Here is a 17,084-nt window from a genome sequence, read left to right on the forward strand (position 1 = left end):
TGGATATGTACAAGTAATTATCAATCTTAACCCTTTTCATTCAGTTCTTCTATGGAAGTTTCTATTGGACTTCAATAGTTGTAACCCACAGAAGACAACCCACAAATGTGGACCATGATCGACAAATATTTCATTGTCCACAAACATGATTTTTTAAAATCTGTGGCGTTTAAAAGTCATATCCACAAATATACAGGGTTATTTTCTTATATGCATAACTTACTCTGAAAATATGTATTTTCATTTCACATAAAAATGACAACAGGAGACAACAAGAGGGACGGTGGCCTGGCTTCAGCCAGGAGGTGAAGACAAAGTGGAGCGTCTTTATTTAACCCAATGGTCATGATTCAGGATCAGGTTCATCACAGTAGCCTCCCAAAGTGTGCTGTGCTGTGCTGTGCTTGGTTACTTACTGGCTTTAGCTAACTTAGTGTAGTTGTGGTAATTGTATAACATTACCAGCTAGCTCACATTAGTTTAGGTACTGAGAGATTTTTTTATATAAGGCACAAAAAGCAGCTACACTGTAGACGCTGATGACTGTCAAATAAATACAAGCAGCATCTGTGGGCCAGGGGTATTTAGGTATAACTTAATTCAAGTTATATTAAAATACCCGTATATTAAGTACATTAATATGCAGTACCTGTATACTTGAACTTTAATGGACTCATTAAAAACTATATTACTTTTTAATGCCTCAACATGTACAATTGCTCTAAGTTTAAGCATATTTTGATGATTTTACATAAAAGTATGCTTTAAGTACACTGGAATGCAGTATTGTGAAGTGAGATTTACTGTATGGAATCCATGTGAAAATGTTCTTAATACAATTTTACAAAGTAATATGAGTGTGTGTAGCACAAATATGTATTTTACTAAGTATTATGTAAATGAATACAACAGTAGTGACTTTGAATTTGTTGTGACTCACTATTCCTAGAGTGTGTGAATAATAAATGAATTAAGTCATGTTTATTTGTTGTTTTCTGGAAGAAGAGCTTCTGGTGGCCCTCCACCGCTCCTCCATTGAGAGTGTACTGATGTACTGCATCTCAGTGTGGTATGGCAGCTGCTCAGCAGCAGACAGGAGAGCTCTTCAGAGGGATCATCATCACTGCACAGAAAATGATGGGCTGCCACCTGTCTGACATGTTGCCCTCTGGCAGGAGCTACTGGACTATTAAAGCACCAACCACCAGACTGAAGAACAGTTTATTTCCATAAGCAATGAGGATACTTAACTCCAACAAGCACCACATGACCCCACATGTGCAATATGATGACTGCCTGTTACGGCTGCCTCCGTTTTTGGAGGTATTTGTGTGTGTTTGTGTGTGTGTTCTCGTGCCCTCTGTATATGGAAACAGGATTCCTCCCCCGGAAGAGGACGGCGATTGGGGAGGAGCCAGCCAGTGTCCAATCCCCTGCAAACACCTATTCGCCTGCCGGCTTCAAGAGACGTCTCAGCCTGGCAGTCTGCGGCTGGCATCTTTGGTGACCAGTCCTCGGCACAGGAGAGATCCACTTCGTGTGTGACAGATTTGTCATAAGTGTGTTTTTGTTATATTGTTGGCAACCAGACTCGAAAGAGCTAGGTTTAGAGGGGGGGGACTGATTGACTGATTTTTCCATACACTTAGTTTTGATTTGTTAGCTTCAATAGGCTTAGGGGTGCTTGTTCCCCCTTGTATTTTGGTTCTTGTTTTGTTTCCATTTGACTAGTAGGCCTCATTTAGGAGGGTTTTGTTTTCCATTTTGTTTGGTGTGGGATTTAGGTAGCTCTCATTTTTAGAGAGGTCTCATTTGGTTAGTATTACTTCAGCTCTTCCTTTTGAAGAGTTCTCTTTTAGTTATAGTTAGTTAAACTCTCATTTTAGGAGAGTTCTCTTTTGGTTTTGATTATTTAATTTGTTTGAAAAGCACCTACTCGCTCTTTTCATTGTCTTGGCCCTTTGCCTTTTGTGATTTAAAACAAATTTGAATACTTTGATTTAAATAAATAACTTCTTTTCAACCACTTCCACCGGTTGCTTTTTGTTACTTCCCTACTCCTAGCAAGCTGGGTTGTAACAAAAGTGGGGGCTCGTCCGGGATATCTGTTAAAAGATTCCCGAAGGTAAGTTATTGTTTGGACCAGAGTGTTTAAAATTGTTTTGTATTAGTAACTGTGTTGTGACGCCAAGGCAAGGTAGGCAGGACTCAAAAGCAGAGTGGCAATGATAAGACAGTTTATTTAACAAAGTAACAACAGAAAACTCTCAGAGGCTGGAATCTGTGCACTGCTGAGGAAGACAGTCTGCGCTGGAGGGAAGCTCGACAGTGGAACACAAAACTCCAAAAACTGGGAAGGCGCACAGGCCGGTGATGACAGGAAACAAGGCTGGAGGAAACACTCGACAGCTGAAACAAAAAACTCTGTTAGGGGAAAAATGAACACAGGCAGACAAAAGAAGGAACACGTACTGTAGGAAAACAACGCGACAGCACAGGTAAAACAGGCACTCAAGCAGAACACAAAACACTCGAGAACTGAACAAAGGCTTAACTCAGCGGTGGGAGATACGTGGCAGGGACCAGAGACCATCAACCGTTCGACACACACTCGGGGAAGAACCATAATCTTCTGGCACCTGAGAGTGAGAGAAGCGTGCTTAAGAGAGGGAGCTCTGATCAGTGAGAATTAATTGCAGGTGCGTCTGGCTGCTGCTTAGTCTCAGGTGAGATCAGCCCCGCCCCTGCCACGTACCAGCCCTGGAGAGACACAAAACCAAAAACACAATCAAAGGCAAAAACCCAGCCATAACATGTGTGTGTGGTAGTGAGAACATGTTGTTCGATTTGCAACGGTTTTTGGCCAGTCCCTCATTGGACAAATTGGAGGGCTGCCGCAAAGATGATCTGGCGCAGATTGCAAACTATTTCAGTCTCTCGTTCCAGAAACAAATTCTGAAAAGGGAGCTTAAAGCTCTTATTCTAGATAAGTTGGTAGAATTGGAGATCATCGGAGTGCTGGTGCAGTCAGGGCTAGCAGAAGATGCTCCTCTTGGTGTTCAAACAGTCTCAGGGGCAGAGACTGGAGTGGCTGAGCGGCTGCAAACGTCGTTTACGCTGCCTCGGTACGAGCCCCTGTCGATCAGTACTGGCTCCAGAGGTGATGCCAAGCTGAAAGTACGGCTTGCGTGTCTCCAGATGGAAGCTCAGAAGAGGGCACAGGAGAGAGAATTCCAGCTGGAGATCAAACGGCTGGAAATTGAGGCTGACGAAGCTGTGTGGCTACGCCAGCTAGAGCTCGAGGCTCATAGAGACGCCGCTGTGCTGAGAGCATCCGCTGCTGCCTCAGGTATGTCTCCTTCTACCACTTCGCAAAAAACATTTGACATAAGCAAACGCATTGCTATAGTTCCTACGTGTCGAGAGACTGAAGTTGATTCATACTTTGCAGCCTTCGAACGCATCACATTGCAGTGGCCGCCAGAGGTGTGGTCTCTCTTGTTGCAGTGTAAAGTGCATGGGAAAGCTCAGGAAGCTGTAGCTGCGCTCCCAGTTGAGGACAACCTCCACTACGATTCTGTTAAAGCGGCAATCTTACGTGCTTATGAGCTGGTCCCTGAAGCATATCGGCAGAAATTTAGAAATCATGAAAAAGCTCCTCATCAGACCTACAGTGAGTTCGCCAGGGAAAAGGCTGGGTTGTTTGATAGATGGAGCACTGCGTGCAAAGCCTCTGATTTTGAATCACTACGGGAACCGATTCTGCTGGAGGAGTTTAAGAAATGTTTGCCCGAGTGCATGGTGGTTTATCTGAAAGAGCAGAAAGTAACCACTCTTACCTCCGCTGCGTGCTCGCTGATGAGTATGCGCTTACTCACAAGACTGTTTTTCAGTCAGTCTCTACTGATAAGCCCTGGTATACTACAGCAGCACAGAGCAGCATTCCCAAACCCCTTAGTCCAAGGAGGGGGGAAAGGGAATGTTTTTATTGTCACAAAGCTGGGCATGTTATTGCAAACTGCTTAGCACTTAAGCACAAGGAGCAGCAGTCTTGTCATGGTGCGCCCACACCTTCCCATGGTGCACCGCAGCCGAAAGGCATTGGTTTGTTCAGGGCAGAAGCCAGTGTTAGAAAGAAGAAGAAGAAACGTACTTTATTTATCATGTCACACAAGTGAGTTACACTACACGCCATGCTTCTCGTGAAATTATATTTCCGCATTTGACCCATCCTCGGTCTGTCGTTCCTCCACGGCAGACCAGGAGCGGTGGGCTGCCAGCTGCCAGTGGGGGTTATTACGGAGGAAACCCCGGGTGAACACGGGGAGAACATGCAAACTCCACACAGTAATGTCACTTTGACCGTGAGACGCCAGATGAATGTTTCAAACCACTCATTTTTGAGGGCATGGTATCACTAACAGGAGAGCCAAGCGATCAGCAGAGTGTGCAGATACTCAGAGACACAGGTGGATCACAATCAGTGATTCTTGCAAATGTACTGCCATTCTCTGAACAGTCAGCATGCGGGTATGGTGCCGTGTTATGTGGCATTGAAACGGGATACGTTCCCCGACCTGTACACCGCATTCATGTACAGTCTCAATTGGTCACAGGGTTTTTTCCTGTCGCTGTTTGTCCTGCCCTGCCCATTGAGGAGATAGTTTTTCTTATGGGGAATGATAAAACTGGAGACAACGTGTTTCCTGCGCTAGAAGTGCCGGATTCCCCGCGGCACACTGAGCTCGGTGGAGAAACTTTGACACGCACTGATTTAATTCCTTCATGTGCCCTCACTCATGCACAAGCACTAAAAGACAATGTTTCCCTGTCTGATAATATTTCGATGACAGCCTTTTCAGTAGAGGGTGAATTGGCAAATAAAACGGAGAGTCGCTCTGCAGCTTCGAGTGACAGCGCTGCGGAGCTGGCACGCTCCGACAGTCTCGACGCGCTCGTGCCTGATTGTCTAGCCTTGCCGGTGATCAGAGAATGTGTGTGTGCTGCTCAATGGGCTGATCCAGCACTACAGAAATGCTTCTCAAACATCCCGGGGTGGGTTTTGTGTGGACTCCTGAGTGTCTGTATGCATTTTGAAGCGTGGAGTCTCTTTTCAGGTATGCGCCTGTGCTCGCTGCTCCTGATCTTTCTCGCCCTTTCGGGTTGGGGGTGGATGCCAGTGCTGGGGGTGCAGATGCTGTGTTGTTGCGAGAAGATGCAGATGGGGTCGACCACCCGGTGGGTTGCTTTTTCCGAGCGTTCGGCGGGCCTCAAACTAGGTGGCCCACCATGGAAAAAGAAACCCTTGCCTTATTGTTCAGCAATGGAAGTGTACCCTGGGTCCAGCCTGTTGCCAGTTGTAGTTTTCACAGATCAAAACCCGCTTGTTTTCCTGTCCTGCATGTACAATCATAACCAGCACCTCATGCGGTGGGCTGATTGTACAAGACTACAACATGGAAATCCAGCATAAGAAAGGGTCAGAGAATGTGTTAGCCGATGCCTGATCCAGACTTTACGTCTTGAGTGTAAATTGGTTAGGCTGTAACAAAACCCCTGGTTTTGTGCTTTAAGGGGAGGGGTGTTATGGCTGCCACCGTTTTTGGAGGTATTTGTGTGTGTTTGTGTGTGTGTTCTCGTGCCCTCTGTATATGGAAACAGGATTCCTCCCCCGGAGGAGGATGGCGATTGGGGAGGAGCCAGCCAGTGTCCAATCCCCTGCAAACACCTATTCGCCTGCCGGCTTCAAGAGACGTCTCAGCCTGGCAGTCTGCGGCTGGCATCTTTGGTGACCAGTCCTCGGCAGGAGAGATCCACTTCGTGTGTGACAGATTTGTCATAAGTGTGTTTTTGTTATATTGTTGGCAACCAGACTCGAAAGAGCTAGGTTTAGAGGGGGGGACTGATTGACTGATTTTTCCATACACTTAGTTTTGATTTGTTAGCTTCAATAGGCTTAGGGGTGCTTGTTCCCCCTTGTATTTTGGTTCTTGTTTTGTTTCTATTTGACTAGTAGGCCTCATTTAGGAGGGTTTTGTTTTCCATTTTGTTTGGTGTGGGATTTAGGTAGCTCTCATTTTTAGAGAGGTCTCGTTTGGTTAGTATTACTTCAGCTCTTCCTTTTGAAGAGATCTCTTTTAGTTATAGTTAGTTAAACTCTCATTTGAGTTCTCTTTTGGTTTTGATTATTTCATTTGTTTGAAAAGCACCTACTCGCTCTTTTCATTGTCTTGGCCCTTTGCCTTGGCCCGTTGTCTTGGCCCTTTGCCTTGAATACTTTGATTTAAATAAATAACTTCTTTTCAACCACTTCCGCTGGTTGTTTTTTGTTACTTCCCTACTCCTAGCAAGCTGGGTTGTAACAAAAGTGGGGGCTCGTCCGGGATATCTGTTAAAAGATTCCCGAAGGTAAGTTATTGTTTGGACCAGAGTGTTTAAAACTGTTTTGTATTAGTAACTGTGTGTGGTAGTGAGAACATGTCGTTCGATTTGCAACAGTTTTTGACCAGTCCCTCATTGGACAAATTGGAGGGCTGCCGCAAAGATGATCTGGCGCAGATTGCAAACTATTTCAGTCTCTCGTTCCAGAAACAAATTCTGAAAAGGGAGCTTAAAGCTCTTATTCTAGATAAGTTGGTAGAATTGGAGATCATCGGAGTGCTGGTGCAGTCAGGGCTAGCAGAAGATGCTCCTCCTGGTGCTCAAACAGTCTCAGGGGCAGAGACTGGAGTGGCTGAGCGGCCGCAAATGTCGTTTACGCTGCCTCGGTACGAGCCCCTGTCGATCAGTACTGGCTCCAGAGGTGATGCCAAGCTGAAAGTTAGTTTAGTATTACACCAGCTCTTTCTTTTGAAGAGATCTCTTTTAGTTATAGTTAGTTAAACTCTCATTTTAGGAGAGTTCTCTTTAGGTTTTGATTATTTCATTTGTTTGAAAAGCACCTACTTGCTCTTTTCGTTGTCTTGGCCCTTTGCCTTTTGTGATTTAAAACAATTTTAATACTTTGATTTAAATAAATAACTTCTTTTCAACCACTTCCACTGGTTGTTTTTTGTTACTTCCCTACTCCTAGCGAGCTGGGTCGTAACATGATTTGTAAATCAATGTATTTTTAGTAAGATCCAAGAGGCAGATAATCAGCCAGAGAACCAAGGGAGCCGTTAAAATGAACGGTTTATTTAACAATAAAAAGACTAAATCGGAATCCCTTGAATAACAAGAGAACACAAAATCAGCCCAAGAAAACAAAAACATTCACTACACCGTGGCAAGTGTGTAGGGAGAAAAACACACGACTAACGAAAAAACCAAACCTAGGACTCAATACAATGGTAATCAAAAACAAAGACAAGGTCTGCACACAGGTGACTATGAAAATTAGACTAGTTAACAAGGGAGCTATGGTCACAGGAAAAATGGTTGGAAAGTCTCGGCAAGTTGCTCTGACAATCTGGCTTTCTCAGTTCCGGTCTTTGGGTCCCCCCTGCCCTGTATGTTTTAGATGTTTCCCTCCTCCACCACACCTGATTCAAATGATCGGCTCGTCATCAAGCTCTGCAGTGGCTTGATAATGAGCCACTCATTTGAATCAGGTGTGTTGGGGCAGGAAACATCCATCTGCTTGTCGCATCGCTAGGTCACACCTGCACTGCAAACAAGGAAAAAAGGGTTAACAAAAACACAACCAACCAACAAGAAAAGAACAAAACCAAATCATCATAACACAGATTCTAACAATAGTCATACCTTTATCTGTAGTGGAGTATTTTCATTGTGGTATTAGTGCTTTTACTAGAGTAAAACGTTTGAATATTCCTTTCACTACTGATCATATCCAAGCCTTACCCTTAATGTCCTAGCCTTACACAGCGCGGCAGTAGTGCCCACATATGCTGGTTGTTTTACCTTACATTCACACTGGCCACGCAAGTCTATAGTTGTCAGCATCTACAGTACAGCTACTATTTGTGCCTCGCAAGTCTCTCTGAACCTGAACTAAATAATCTAAATTGAGCTAGCTGATCATGTTACCAGTGCTAACACTAAGAGATCTACAGACCAAATGACAGGACAAAGAAGTCAAATATCAGTACAACAAAAACATGAAGAAAATAAACGGAAGGTTATTAAAGGATCAACATGAAAAAGGTGAAGTGCAAATGTATCTTATTGTTGACATAATCATGCAGATTTCAGGGAAAACAGTGTCAGATTTAATCAGAATCTTATACTTTTTCTTGTAAAATGAATAATTATAAATAATATAATTAATGTGACAGTGTCACATAATTAAAGTAGAGATTTCAGTTCTAAGTAGTGCTGTCAATCAATTAAAATATTTAATCGCGATTAATCTCATGAATGTCATAGTTAACACGCGATTAATCGCACATTTTTATCTATTCTAAATGTCCCATTAATTATCATTTTAATACTTTTATCAACATGGAAAAGTGGATAGGCTTGCTTTGAGCAAATGTTTTTTTATTGAAAACAACGTGTAGTGTTATATTTCACACTAACATTCTCACTTTGTGCAGTCATTCACATTTGAAGCAAAATCTCACACACAGACAATAAACAGATGACAAAAAAAAAAACTTCGTTACACAAAAGCCCCTTCAACAACCCTTTCTAAGGGATCAAAAGAGGGTGATACAAGATAAAGTTACAAAGTGCACATCATTGTAAACTAGGACTCAGGCTATAGTGCAGTTAAACCATGGCTTAAACTTTCCTTTCTTAAGTTTCCTTTGAACATACAAGCAGTCAGACTATAATGCTCTTCTGTTTATTCACCAGAGGCTTATCAGCCCAGCCTCTTGTTTCTCTCCAGAAAGAATGAACATTGCTTAGCTATGGCTGCTGTAAGCTTGTTCTTAGTTGTGGTATCCATGTGCCTCTGTCGAAAGCCATCCATTGTCGCATGGTTTTGACAAGGAGGTGGCAGAGAATTTGTATTCGCCATGTGTTTCGCCATCAAGTGGTATTTCAGACTGGATGTGCTACAGTGATACGTCAGTTCACACCAACAATACACACAGATAACTTTGGTCTTGTCAGTCGACCCATTTGGCAACTTTTTGAAACTAAACTTTCCATTCGGAATCTTGTTCGCCTCCATTTCGGTGTTTCGTACTTGACATCCACACAAACCAGTAGCCTTTTTTTTTTTTAATCATCTAGCGAGCAGGCAAGACCAAACACGTGCGTGGGGCGTGCCTATTGTTTTGTTTCCGGTTTATAACCGGATCCTGCAGTTACTAGCAGGAACTACAAGTTCACTAAGTCACAAAGGCAAGGCAAGGCAAGGCAAGGCAAGGCAAGGCAAGGCAAGGCAAGGCAAGGCAAGGCAAGGCAAGGCAAATTCATTTGTATAGCACAATTCATAAGCAATTCAAAGTGCTTTACAGAAGCATAAAATTACATTAAAATCATACATTTCAAAGAAAGAGAAAAAGAAAGAAAGAAATTAGAAGGGAATAGAAAAACAAAAATAAAATACATTTAAAGGAAAATTAAAAACAGAAGCCAGTAAAAGACAATAATTTAGCATTTAGAATGATTAAATCATTGAGCAGATACATTTACTTTAACTAAAAGCTTTAGCAAATAATAATGTTTTCAACCCTGATTTAAATGAGCTGACAGTTGGTGCAGACCTCAGGTGTGCAGGAAGAATGTTCCACAGGTGAGGAGCATAATAACTGAAAGCTGCTTCACTTTGTTTGGTTCTCATTCTGGGAACACACAATAGACCTGTCTCTGATGACCTGAGAGGTCTGGATACTTCATATGGGGTTAACAAATCTAGAATATAAATAGGATTTGAACCAGTGTAGTACAGTGCCATTATGTCCCACCCACTTTTCCAGTCTGTCAAGAAGTATGTCATGATCAACCGTATCAAAGGCAGCACTGAGATCTAATAATACTAAGACTGAGGTTTTGGAAGCATCATTATTCAGATGTATGTCATTTAAAACTTTGATAAGTACAGTCTCAGTGCTGTGGTGTGGACGAAATTCAGACTGAAATGCATTCAAAAGTTTGTTCTGCATCATGAATGCATGTGTTTGTTGAAAAACAACCCCTTCAATATTTTTTCCTAGAAAGGGAAGATTTGATATTGGCCTGAAGTTACTAATTACTGAAGCATCCAGAGTAGGTTTTTTTTTTTTTTTTTTTTGTTTAAGGAGAGGTTTTATTACTGCAGTTTTCAAGGCCTGGGGAAACTGACCAGACTGAAGAGAATTATTTATTATCTGCAACACATCTGGAGCTATGCAATGAAAAACATTTAAAAAAAAGTTTGTTGGCAGAGTATCAAGGCAGCATGTTGTGGATTTTAACTGTGATACAGTTTGTGTCAGCCTTGTGTGATCTAGAAGGTTGAAATGTACTAGATTAACTGGAGAACAAGAACGCACAGACTTATCATTTTTTTCAGTGTGCAGCTCCTGAGCTGGAGCTGCACACTGTTTGTCTTTTCCTTAAATTTTTTTCTGTAAAAAAGGCAGCAAAATCATTGCATGACTTGTCGGATAGCAGTTCAGGAGGGACTGATGCTGTGGGGTTTGTAAGTCTGTCCACTACAGAAAACAAAGTGCGGGCATTAGTACAGTTTCTGTTGATAATCTCTGAGAAGAATGCTTGCCTTGCCTTCTTCAGATCATGGTTATAGGTGTGGAGACTGTTTTTGTAAATCTCATAATGAACCTGGAGTTTGGTTTTGCGACCTGCACTCTGCCTGTCTGCAGACTCTTTTCTGGACTTTGACCATTGTGGTCTTTCTCCAAGGTGCCTTTTTCCTTCCTGACAAAACTTTGGTCTTAATTGGGGTGATGGAGTCAATAATAGTCATAACTTTGGAACTGAAACTATTTACAAGGTCATCAGTTGAAGCTGAGGGCAGTGTTAGTGATGGTGTAAAAGACTGAGTGAAGACTGCACAGGTGTTATCATTAATATAACGCTTTTTGATTACCTCTGTTCCACTTTTGTTAAGAATAGCGGGTGTTGCCATTTGAAATGACACACAATAATGATCAGAAAGCGCAACATCCGTCACCACAACCTCAGAGATATTAAGCCCTTTGGAGATAACCAAATCTAATATATGCACTGTGTTATGTGTTGAATGTGTTATGTGTTTACGTCATTCAATCACTATTCCAACATATTCCTGTCATAGAGCATGAATGGTTTCCCTTTTCAGTTTTCTCACATATTTAGATTTTGTAATTCACTGACTCAGCAACATTAAGAAATATTTTATTTGCATTCACATCACATTAGTTACCTAACAACACTGCAATGTAGTATGCTGGCCTCATTATACATTCTCTCTATAGCATGTTGGAACCACTGGAGTCAGCCTCCAGTATCTTAAGTGTAACAATGAGTTTGATAGATTTTCTGAACCAGGAGTAAAACAAGGCATAGATCACAGGATTTAGACAGGAGTTAAAATAGAAGAGAGATAATACAAAGGCAGTGGATGAAGCACTGAGCATAGTGTCCTGACCTGTAAGTGCAATACAAAAATATGGGCAGACACATATCAGAAACACAACTACAACAACACCAAGAGTCCTGGCTGCTTTCAGCTCAGATTTCATTGCAGTTACCTTCACTGAACATTGAACAGTGACAGCTACAATGTGAGACCGCATGGCACGAGCCTGAGACACAGCCACCACAAATACTCTCATGTACAGAACTACAATGACAATGACAGGACCAATAAAGGACAACAGCAGATCAACAAGGCCCGCTACATATTCAACAACAATCACACACTCTCCAACGCAGGAGTTATACTTGCCTGGTTGTTTCAGGTTATTCTTCAACAGCAAACTGTGACAGAGAGTGGAACACATCCAACACAAAGAAATACAGATTTGAACTCTTTCTTGAGTGACTTTGGTAGGATAGTGTAGAGGATCACAAATAGCCACATAGCGGTCAACTGAGATGAGCACCATAGTTCCTACTGAGACAGAGGTAATAATATAGTTAAAAACATTATACACAGCACACATGAGGTCACCAAAAAACCAGCAGCCATCATTAAGGACAATTTGAAAAAACATGAGGAGGCCCACAAAGAAATCAGAGACAGCCAGAGAGAGGAGGAGGAGGTTGGAGGGTGTTTGGAGCTGCCTGGAGAGATGAGGGCAATATAACACAAATACATTATTTAGAAAATGACACTTTTTCTTCACATTCTGAGAGTCCACCACATCTTTCTGTCCTGCTACCACTGCCAAGAATTGATGAAGTGTTTGCCTACTTGAAGTGTGCGATGGAGATGATGACCAGCAGGTTGAGAGTCACAGTGAGGAGAGAGATGGAGGGCTGTATGATGTAAATGAGCATGGATAAAGAATGAGGATGCATGGTCTTCCTGCAAGAGGAGTTGAGGAGCTGTGGAAAGCAGAGTTCAGCTTCTTCAAGGGTTTTCATCATTAGAAAGAGGAGAAATGGAGCTGCTGAGCAGTTTTCTGCTTGATGCTCTCTGGCATATAAGTGATTTATCTCTTTGCTTCTTCCACATCCCTCCTCCCTCTTTCCCTCTGGTGACATTTTTTTTCAGCAGCAAGGTCTGAACTTCTCTCTTCTTAAACTCTCTCTTTCTTTAGTTCTTTATCTTTAATCAGACTTTTCACTCTATTCCATCTCCCCTTCGCTTTTGCTTTTTTCTTCTTAACATTTCTTCAATGACAATGTCCATGCTACTCTGTAGTGGGGAACAGGAAAGAACAACACAACACAGACACAGCTGTCTGTTTATGGAGCCAGGATAGTGACTTTATATTTTGGCAATGAAACAAGCATTGGCATTGCAAAAGTTCCATGAAAATATAAAACACAAGCATTAAAAAGAATTCAAGTAAGAATTGCTGTGACACACTTGATAATTTGGCATTGAATAATGGCATTGCAAAAAATTGTAATGGCACTGAAATCAAAGCAATCAACACATCACCATAGTAGTGACACATGCCTATAGTTATGCTGGTTTGGCAGAGGTCTGCTGACGTAAAAGTTAATGGTAGTGTGACAGGATAGCGCTACACTCCTCACCCTAGGGGGCAGTGCAGCTGGCAATTAGCGGGCGATCACCCATAAATAGGCCTGGTCAGACCCTTCCTCCCCCTTTCCGCTTCCTCTTCCTCCTTCATGGAGCCGACAGCCGCGTGTGTGGCGGCGTCTCGCTGGATCACAGTGTGATGTTACCGCTAGCTGGCCTTTCCGCCTCTGCTTCCTTGCGAGAGCTGTATGCCCAGTCCGTGTCTTATGTCACCTTGCAGCAGGCTTTCTTCGCAAGGCAGCAACAGGAAGGTGAGACACTGCAGGAGTTCTCATTAGCCTTATTGGCTTTAATGCAGAGCATCAAGCAGTGCGCTCCTGATGGGATGCCAAATTCAGAAGTTCTGCTGTGTGATCAGTTCGTCAAGCACGTCCTTGACAGTTCTCTACGCTGGTGCCAGCCCTCTGCTTCATTGCTGGAGGTGCGTGGGGAGGCCATTAGATGGGAGAAGGAGGGTCTTCCTGGGGGTTCTTGTGGGGGTAGCTGCTCTCTTCCATCTGCTCATGGTTTGCAGTTTAGTGTCCAGAGTCGCCCCATCCCGGCTCCGGTGGTTGTTCCCCAAGGGCCTGGTTTAGCGGAACTGATGGACCTCCTGAAGAGACAGCAAGAGCAGCTTAACCATCTTACCCGCACCGTAGCTTCCTTGCAGGCCCCTCGACCTCAAAGTTGGATGTCACACAATGCAGTCATATGTTACAGGTGTCAGCAGCCTGGGCACTTTGCCCGTGAGTGTAATGGTGAGCCCGTTCCACCTCGTGCTCATGCCCACTCTGCCACGGGACTAAGTTCCCATCTGTCTAGGTCTGCTTTGTCCCCTCAGCGGCCGGAAAACTGAAGCCCGCTGAGCTTTTGAGCCACAGCTCAGTGGGGGCACTTCCAGGCTCTGTGGAAAGTCAACTGTCTGGTTTAATGTTCTCTTGTCCAACTATAAATGTGTCAATGGGCAATGTCTCGGTGCTGTGTTTGGTGGATACCGGGTCAATGGTTTCCACCATCACGGAAAGTTTTTTTCAGGAGCATTTCGCATCTTGGGACCAGGATCGCCTGCAGCCCTGTAATCGGCTGCGGCTCCGGGCAGCTAATGGCCTAGCCATCCCATATGTTGGCTATTTAGAGCTGGATGTGACCCTTTGTGATAAGGAGATGTCCCGTTGTGGGATCTTGGTCGTTAACACTGCATGAAAAGCCACATTTCCGTCAATTTCCGTCACTGTAAATTGCCGTGGAAGTTCTCTCTCAGCCACTGTGACCATGAGGTGTTAAAATGCAAATGTAAATGCTGCAAAGCTATACAAATGCAAATTGGGATTTTTTTTTTTTTTTTGTGTGTGTGTGTGTGTGTTCTGTGCCTACAGAATACAAAGATTTTTTTTTTTCATGAGGATTTAAAGGTGTGTTTTAATAATTTTATAGGTTACATATAGGATAAGTGTCCTGACTCTCAAAGGCCTTTAATTTTCCACTTAATTTGCTAAATCAAAGTTGTGAAAATTAAAGCATCTACAGTTCTTGGACATGTCACAATTTTTCGCATTTTGCCACCACAACACCAGATGAACAATGCTTGTGTGATTAGCTTGCAAAATTCCAGCAGAGTAAGTCCACTGATGATTCTTTAAGTAGGAATAAGAAGGGAACACACCAAAATAATTTTTCTTTTTTTTATTTTCGATGATGTTTACGTTTTCTAAAATATTCAGATACAAAAATAGAAAATCAAAGTACCTAACAAAATCACAGCATGTTTTTCATTCTACGCAACAAAAATGGTCTCGCGAGAAATTCCGAGAGCGCAACCTCGCATATGATTGGACGCCTCCTCTGACGCAATGACGTCGGCAGAAAACGACCTCGGCGCGTCCGTGAACGCGAATCGAGCTTGGAGTACAACAGTTACATTTCGGGTCCTGCTAAACTTTAACTCTGTTCATACAATGGCCGGACGTCGTCTTCAGTTCATCCCAGAAGGCACTCCTCTGCGACGAGTGGACGGCCTGGTTGTGGAGCGACCATATCCAGAAAGTCCAAACAATTTAGAGAAGAAACTGCTGAGCGTCTTCAGTGGATTGTCTCGGCTGCTAACGCAGCTGACAGCGCAGTTGGCAAGGAAAATGGCCGTGATAAAAGCCAGACTGCTCGCTCTGGAGGAGCAGCCCCAACCGAACTGCAGCTGCGGAGATGAAGAGACGGGTGCGTAAGTTATGTAAGTAACGTTAGCATTTAGTACTCCATTGTGCAGTTTTTAGGGCGCCAAACCTTTATTGTTCTTGTTGCACTACGTTCCGAACGTTAGGTAATCGTTCACGTTACATTTAACATTGCAATGTATTTTGTATTTTAAAGGAAAAGGTGCGACGTCTGCACAATAGTGACGGACACGACAGGCGATATGAACATGAGCAGGGGTAAGTTAATAAAATACACAGGAAATATTCTGCAGAATGTAAGTAAATATAAACGTTGCGTGACGTGTTTGTACTTTTTGTGTTTTACAGACTAAACTCGCCCCACAACGAAACGGTGACGTCATATTTGATGGCGACTTTAACTGGGAGTCCAGACATGGATGGTGTGGACAGCAGTCTTTTTATGTAAGTTGTTTTTTGTTGTTGTTGTTGCTGTTGTTTTAAACCCTTTCTGTTGTTTCTTGTTGTTGTTTTTACTGAAGCCTGTCTTAATTATTTCAAACCAATATATATTTTCTTCCAGCGGCCTGTAAGACATATTGGTGTGGAGGAGCTTCAGGTATGCCCAGCCAGCTATTTCAGTTCAGGCAGCAACTGTGAAGATTTCAGCTCGCAGCAGACAGAGTAGGAAGCGGGTAAGAGTCCCATGAATGCCGCTTTATTTTCACAACAATGTCGCATCGAGTCCCCTTCAAAGCGACAGGCGGCACCTCAGTATGACCCAGAGGCAGCAAAGAAGCATTTCCAGAGGCCTTAGACTCTTTTTCATGCACCATGGACCAGCGGCATGGCCCAACCCAGAGACTCTTATCAGTGAACCCCTCTGCACATTTCCTTGCTTTTTTCCCCAGTAGTCACTGATTTTACTTGGTTGATCCTTGTTAATGTGTGTGTCACGATTTCATTAAAGACTTTTTTTCAAAATGTTTCTGTCAACTGTGTTCTTTGTGTTCTACTGTGTGGTAGTGTAGAAGGTGGATTGCCAAATAAATCAATGAATCATCAATCAAATAAAATATATATATCATTTATATTTTATATATACATAAATATAACAATATAATAATTATTTTTAATATATGAATTTATTATATAGTATTTAAATTAATATGTATTTATTATTATTATTATTATTATTATTTGTGGTGCACAGATGACCAATAGCAGCAGAGTTGTCATCCAATCACATGATCACTCACTCATGTGATTGGAGTTGCTATCCAATCACATGATGGTTTCCTTTTAAAATGCCTGTGGAATCATCCAATGGTTGTTTGTGAAGTCAACAGGCCAGCCTGAGTAGATCAACGTCGGTAGCATTCATGTGCTAATTAGAGCTATTTGCACCTTTGCGAAGGCGCGATTAACCACACCCCCCGCCGACAGATGATTCGTTTCCGACAGTTTTCGGAGCCGGCGAAGTTCCCCGTAAACTTGCTGTAAATCGCCGAAAATCAATGAACTTTGCTGGGATTTATGGGTCGAAAATGTGGTTTTTCATGCCGTTTAAGGACTCCCTTGAAGCTGTGACCTCAGTCCCTGGAGTTCTGGGGATGAACGTTATCAGACGCTGTTATCGCGATCTTTTTGGGGCCTATGGCCGGTCTCTGTTCGAGGCAGCCCCGGTTCCCAAAAACCCTACTGGTTCAGTTAGGGTGCAAGGTAAGCGGGCTCTTCGCATCCCTGGTGGGGTAATGAAGATAGTGGCCAGCACTTGCGCATCAAATTTTTCAGACCAGGTTGTGCTGTTTGAGCCCCCTGACTCTGGTCTGCCAAATGGGTTACTGGCGTCCCCCGTGTGG

General features: G+C 43.0%; 1 protein-coding gene across 1 annotated transcript; it reads right to left on the bottom strand.

Moving 5' to 3' along the window:
• Positions 1-11,348: 11,348 nt before the first annotated feature.
• LOC139340459 (trace amine-associated receptor 13c-like) lies at positions 11,349-12,468 on the bottom strand. The gene is made up of 2 exons (XM_070976297.1): positions 12,296-12,468; positions 11,349-12,165 (listed from the first exon to the last, which is right to left on the bottom strand). Exons 1-2 carry the CDS (start codon positions 12,466-12,468, stop codon positions 11,349-11,351), a joined length of 990 nt encoding a protein of 329 aa, XP_070832398.1.
• Between the last annotated feature and the right edge of the window lie 4,616 nt (positions 12,469-17,084).

This window comes from Chaetodon trifascialis, chromosome 12, assembly GCF_039877785.1.
Source record: "Chaetodon trifascialis isolate fChaTrf1 chromosome 12, fChaTrf1.hap1, whole genome shotgun sequence".
Lineage (NCBI taxonomy): Eukaryota > Metazoa > Chordata > Actinopteri > Chaetodontiformes > Chaetodontidae > Chaetodon > Chaetodon trifascialis.

Bases quoted from the DNA above. Each gene is read 5' to 3' on its own strand.
- LOC139340459 (XM_070976297.1), bottom strand. From the start codon at position 12,468: ATGAAAACCCTTGAAGAAGCTGAACTCTGCTTTCCACAGCTCCTCAAC. The intron at 12,166-12,295 runs GTAGGCAAACAC...TCATCTCTCCAG, and splicing joins ATCTCCATCGCACACTTCAA to GCAGCTCCAAACACCCTCCA.